This window comes from Alligator sinensis, unplaced genomic scaffold (genome assembly GCF_000455745.1).
Source record: "Alligator sinensis unplaced genomic scaffold, ASM45574v1 scaffold140_1, whole genome shotgun sequence".
Classification (NCBI taxonomy): Eukaryota; Metazoa; Chordata; order Crocodylia; family Alligatoridae; genus Alligator; species Alligator sinensis.
Genome location: NW_005841836.1, coordinates 6,281,507 through 6,287,769, shown reverse-complemented (window position 1 = coordinate 6,287,769; position 6,263 = coordinate 6,281,507). Strand labels below are relative to the sequence as shown.

Genomic DNA, 6,263 nt, shown 5'->3' with positions numbered 1-6,263 from the left:
AGGAATGTGAGGTCTGTGGCACCTCAAAGCCTTTTGAGGCACTCCGAAACACACGTGGCACCTGCGATTCTGTTCCCCACGCTGCATATTTGCAGCACAGTGGCAAAATTAGATACTGGGAAATCCCAGTATCTAAAAAACCCACAGCAAAAAAAAAAAAAAAAAAAAAGGGGCCAGTGCACATGGTTGCAGTGTGTGCCACCCAAAACCAGAACCTGGCTGGCCAGAGCCACACTCCAGCTGCTGGCCAGGCTCTGTGTGCCCAGATCACTGCCGTGACAGCCCTAAGAGGCCCCCAGGACTCCAGGTGCTGGCTCCAACCTCCTGTACCTCACCTGGGGCAATTTGCCATTGTCAGAACACATATGCAGGGGCATGCCTGGGGACACAAATATGTCCCCAGTGAAATGTATGTTCACTGCTGTGGGGATATGCCCATTTAAGCCAATGTTTTCAATAATACTCACCAATTTTGTAAGTCTCAGCTTTCTGGTGCCAAGCTCCAGGACAACTTATGACTTTCAAAGGAGCTGGGGGTGGTCCCAGGAACAGATCCAAGGGGTGGGAGCAGGGAGGACATGGTACATGGGTGTAGTTGCACACCCCCACCTCCCCTTTGATTCCTGCTTCTCCCATTGTTTAAAACCAACTGCCTGACAGTGGCAGCAGCATTTCTATTCAGGCAGCAGCGAGACTGTCAAATTAATTCATGGCTCATTAAAATCTAAGTGATCCCTTCTAAACTCTTCATTCCACAGTTGCTAATGACCCTCTCTCTTTTTTAATTATCTTGTTCTACTAATCAAGCTAGCCTTTCCTCTGCAATTCTGCAGTCTGTTAGTTGCTCCTGGTAATGTATCTCCTATTTCACAGCCCTACAAACTGTTTTTAACTCATACCAACAGTTATATATGTTTTTGCTTTCATCCTAAAGTGAATATAGCCCTAGGCCCATAGCATATCAGTAACACTTCTAGTTTCTTTTTAACTGGAGAAAAAATATGGGTTGCATTATATGGAACAATGCATCACAACACCTGCACCCCCTTTTCCAAATCCTAGATCTGCGTATGATTAGTCCTCACCACTTCTGAAAAGCTGGCGCAATAAAGCCAGATTTTTACAGGCATGTGTGTGTTAAAAAATACATCTGCACATCTAATGAGATTTTCAAAAGTGCCGAAAGCAAGGTAGTGCCTCACACTGAATGAGAGATAGGCATGTAACTTTCTTTAGTGCTTGGCACATATGTGAATTTTCGATACCTAAAAGCCTTTAAAAGTTTAACTCAAGTTCTAGCTCAATCCAGGCACCCAAAATTCAAATATTTTTGAAGGTGTCACTGTGGCAGAGCACCTTTGGTGCCAGTCACTTTAGGGTCTTTGAGTGGCTTGTAAGCACAGGGCAGCCGGCAAGTGCAGGCCAGTCCTGATGAGGTGGTCATGTGACTGCAGGAGGGCTATGTGATTGGAGGAAGGGGTGGAGCAGCCTCCATTTTTGATCCAAGTCCTCAGGGTTGAGGCAGCAGTCTGGTGCTGGCAGCCGGAATAATACCACCCAGCTGAGCTGCTGCTCAGAACATCCTCAGAGGTAAGGGCAGGAGCTATGGGGATGGCAAGAGGCTCCTGGGCCTGGGTACGACCAAAAACTACACCCTGCTGGTGAAGGATGGCCTGATGAGATTGCCCATGGAGGGGCAGTTCCCCAGAAATGCCAGGCCAGTTGCCTCCCCAGTGAAAGGCAGGTAGGGGCACCTTACAACCACATCCTGGTAGGATACCCCAATGTAGGGACAGGCATGGGGGCCAGGCATGTCTCCAGACACCTGAGCCCCATGGGATGAAAGACCCCAGAGGCCCCAGCGAGGGAGGCAAAGAGATAGAGCGGCCCCATTGAGAAGGCAGAAGTGTGTGGTGGCCTGCAGAGTAGGGTGCATTGTTGTGGCCTGAAGGACTGTGCACTGGGGGTGCAGAGTAGGGTTGCAAGGGCCATCTGAAGGGCTGTACCAGGGGTGTGTTGAGTAGGGCTGTAGAGTCAGCTTGAAGGGCAGCACACAGGTCAACCCTTATAAGTATATGAAACTGCCTGGCATGAGCAACCTGGAGGGCGGCATGAGCAACCTGAAGGGCTATGTATGGGCTGGGCAGAACAAGAGTAGTTAAGCCTGATGGCCCAAGGGGGCCGCTCATGGAGCAGGGCAGGTTGAGAGTGGCCCAGTGAGGGGCATATGAAAGAGGCCTTGTGAGATGGGTTGGTATGAAAGAGACCCTATGAAGGGCAGAGTGAATGAGCTGAGTGGTAGAGGTACAAGGGGCAGAGTTTGGCTTGGCCACAGGCCGGAGCTATCATCAACTTATGGTGCCTTCTGTGAGGCACGGGACATGGTGTAGGGGTGGTATGGAGCCACGTGTAATGCCCTAGGTATTCAGGCATAAAATGAGCAGCCTCCCGCACCTTACATCCATTTTATTAACCAGCAAGTCGTGGCAGGAGAACAAGGGCAGACTGCCCTAGACAGAGGGGTGGGCTGACATTAAGATCTGGTTGTGACATGGCCCCCTGTCATAGTCACTCATATCTCTACAATACACACAAAACTGCAGTTACTGTGTTTTAGACTTTTGAACCACAGAGTAGGCAGATATTCTGCCTGAACACTTTGTGCTATCAACAGAGTAAATTTAGTAAACACTAATATCTTTATTACCTGTTTCAGATGAAAGTGCTAATGATAAAGGAGAGTGCAATCCAAACACAGTGCTGCAGCACTGAACAGGACAGATGTACTAACCAAACGAAGCCATTTATTGGACCAAACTTTATTAACCAAACTAAGCCATTGTTGGAAAAAAATAAGGCCTATCTCTAAACATCAGCTCAAAATATTAAGATGTTGAGAATATCTAACTGAAAATATCACTCTGTATTAAGTTTAGTTATGACAGCAATTCAGTAAAGCCCTCAGGTGCATATGTGAGTCCCTCCATTGGCTTTAACTTTACTGAACCAGGGCCTAATTCTACATACGAATGCAAAACTGACTGCCACTGGATATTTTATTTTGTGACACTTTATGAAACAGGGACAGCTAATAAAGTAATTTTGTATTCTGTAGTTCCAGACAAACAGCAACTAAGTAGTCAGAAAGACACAAAAAACTGCCTTTTCCCTAGGATACATAAACTGATTAAAAGCCTTCAGCTTGAAATAATAATACACTTATAAAGTTGAACATCCCTATGTGTATATTCTTTTTAAAATTCAAAATCAGACTTTCTCACCCTCACTTTTTTACCATTTTCACATTTAAAAAATCACATCTTCAAAATCATATTGACAGTTCAGTTTAACAATGTATAGCTGAACATTTTTTTGCCAGAAACTATGGAAGATTTATGGTTACATGCTAACATAACAAAAAAACGATTTACTGAAAGGTAAGTGGCTTTGTTATTTGGATTTGTCTTCTTGTTGAAATAAATAAAAGAGAAGAAAATCTTTGCTTTGCTTTGTCTCTTGATATTTTTGTCTTACACATTGGGATTGGACAATATAATACATTACCAGTTACTGCATAACACATCTGACACCCAGTGATTAAGATAATTTTATAGATTCAGACTTAGAACATGACAATCTGAAAATGAGAGACAGCCAAAGTCAGCTGAAACAACTGAAAAAATACTTGAGAAATGCTAAATGATAAAACATATCTACCAGTGCAAATGAGGCTGTTAGGAGGGACAAGTACTCTCTCGGGGCAGACAGAAGTGCAGTTCCCTAGTCTAACTCATGGCATTTAACAGAAGGCCAACCCTTCTGACCCAACAGATGTTAGCTGTTCCTGCAGCTCCACCCCCTCTGGCCTCCCAGCTCCAGTAATGTCTCAGGTTGAGAGGGGGAGAAGGCATGGGAGGACACACAGGGGGGTGTAGATTGGAGCGCCTCACCTTGGGTGGGCTCCAATCCACCTTCCCCTCCCTCCAGCGCAGCTGGGCAAACCCCAGAATGGACCTCCCACCCTTGCCTTCCCCCCCTCCCATCCTGAGACAGCACCAGGGATGGGGCTGGAGCAGACAAAACTTAATGAAGGTGCTCCACTTTGGAGAGCCTTCATTTGAACCCTCATATACTGACGGTTAATTTGTCGCATGACCAGAGTGCTCTGCAGCTATGCTGTTTTGTTTGGGCATGGCTGTAGAGTGCTTTCAAGGGGCCAATCACACAACAAATGTAATTTCTGTCTGCCTTCTATGTCAGGAAATGGGCTGGTACCAATTACTTCCTGGTTAGAGACAGACAGGAGAATCAAGGATTGTAATTCTTTGAGTTGCAATTTCACCCCTCATCTGATCCTTATTTGGACCTTTTAGTAGCTCCAAAATCTAGCTCCTCACATACTGTTTGTAAAAAACAAAACCAAGAACAGTTTCACCTGGTATCACCATAAGATGTGAAGAAAAGTTGGTTTTTCACTTCCCAAATGTCACATACCCCCACACAACAAAAAACACATACAAGCAATCTGGCATATCAAATTGTGACAGTCTTATTCAACTGCAGGCAGAGAGGTAATACTTCACAAGGAGGCCTTTATTGGTGTAAACTCCAGCTCCATTTCAAGACCTCTGACTGCAATGAATTACACAGCCCTGTTTTTTACATGGACTTTTTAACACCATCTCCACATCCTTGTTATTATCACCTCTCAAAACTTCATGGATAAGTCTTTTGTGTTAAAGACAAGGAAGCTGCATTCAGCGTACCTTTTCTTGCTATCCCTTTTGGCTGTCTTTTCTAAGACTGCCCTGCGCCGCAGGTAGTCATTCTGGATTTCATTATACTTTGCAGTGTGCTCCTTGATAAGATCGGTGGTTTTCTTGTGTTGTCTCTTTACAAGGTCCTTCATTTCTTTGTAGTGCTTCTTCTGTAGTTTAACAAATGATTTCTGTTGTTTTAGCTCCTCAATAGTCTGAGCTTCTACTTCTGCAACAATAACCACAGAAGCAGCTTCATTTTTCTTTACTCAAAATCACACATGAGTACGATATTCAAATTCCTACTAGCAGAGCATGAAACTAAGTCCTTTTCTTTAATACTGATAGTCAAAATATACTAGCTTAAGATGAATGAAGTGCTTTCAATTATAGTGACAGGCTTTTCATTGGAAAAGAAATTATGAGTCTGAAAATATATGTTACATGTAATCAGTTATAAAGGCTTGGAAGTAGGGTGCTAAATAAGAGTACGACATTCAGCAAGGGAAAATTGACTTATTTTTCCTTTCCCCTAACACATTTTCAGGCTCAGAGGATTCTCATCCATCCCACACCACTACCCAAAGTTATCTCCAGTATTTCCCCCACATCTGGGCTTTGCAGGTGGAAATCTGACTTGATGCCATTAGGAAGCCGAGCCAATACCAATATTCAACCAGGTCTGATAAAATACAGGTGGTTTATTTTAGCATTAAAACATTTGCTATTGATTCCTGGCCTCAGGCCCTGCACCAAATGTTCCCAAACTAGGGACTGCAATCCAAAATAGGGCTGTAGCACTTAATGAATGGGGTTGTGAGACCCACAAAAATTCAGGCTTCAACCAGAAGTGGGGTCACAGACTAGCTGAAAGTGTAGCAAAACCCCCAGTTTTTCTTTTTTTCTTTTTCTTTTCTTTTTTTATTGCATTCGCTCCCCTCCCCCAACCATTTCTGACTTTTTCTCTCCCTCTCTATTCGCTATAGATAAGTACAAGTAAGCTAAGATGTAGGATAAGCTTTAAACATTTTTATTTTGGTAGCAAGTTTTTGGTTTTGGATATCTACTATTTTATATTGTATTATTAGGTTTGTACTGATTCTTACTGTTGTATATTGTATTATCATCATTTTTGTATTGATTTTTATTGTTTCATATGGATATTGTATGGTTTAGGCCTGTGTTTGTAAGTGAACCAAAGTCATGTCAAGTTTCCATTTTATATGTCAAGCCTCCACCTTCTGTCCCCTGCCTGGGCGTTTCATGTTGCAACTGTATGAGTCATGTACCCCTTCCATGTAATTGGTTCCCCAATGAGTGAGAATGATTGGGAATGATTGAAATACAATGGTAGCAGGACTCTACTGAATGGCCTGTAATGACTGGGCCATCGCCTCGCATTGATTCACCCAGGAACCACAGACCTCACCCAGAAGCAGAGACAAGACCAGCATTTGAAAGACAAAAGACCCTGCAAAACCAGCAACTCTCACCATTACAGACACC

The 6,263-nt window shown here is 43.7% G+C and overlaps 1 protein-coding gene across 5 annotated transcripts in view; it reads right to left on the bottom strand.

Annotated features, from left to right (window-relative positions):
- Positions 1-6,263, bottom strand: part of PLCB1 (phospholipase C beta 1) — a 737,260-nt gene that overhangs the window by 137,071 nt on the left and 593,926 nt on the right. For all 5 annotated transcript variants that reach the window (XM_025202227.1, XM_025202200.1, XM_025202212.1 and 2 more), the window contains exon 25: positions 4,767-4,986. In XM_025202227.1, coding sequence (XP_025058012.1) covers positions 4,767-4,986 — 220 coding nt within the window. The remainder of the gene's footprint in view (positions 1-4,766; positions 4,987-6,263) is intronic.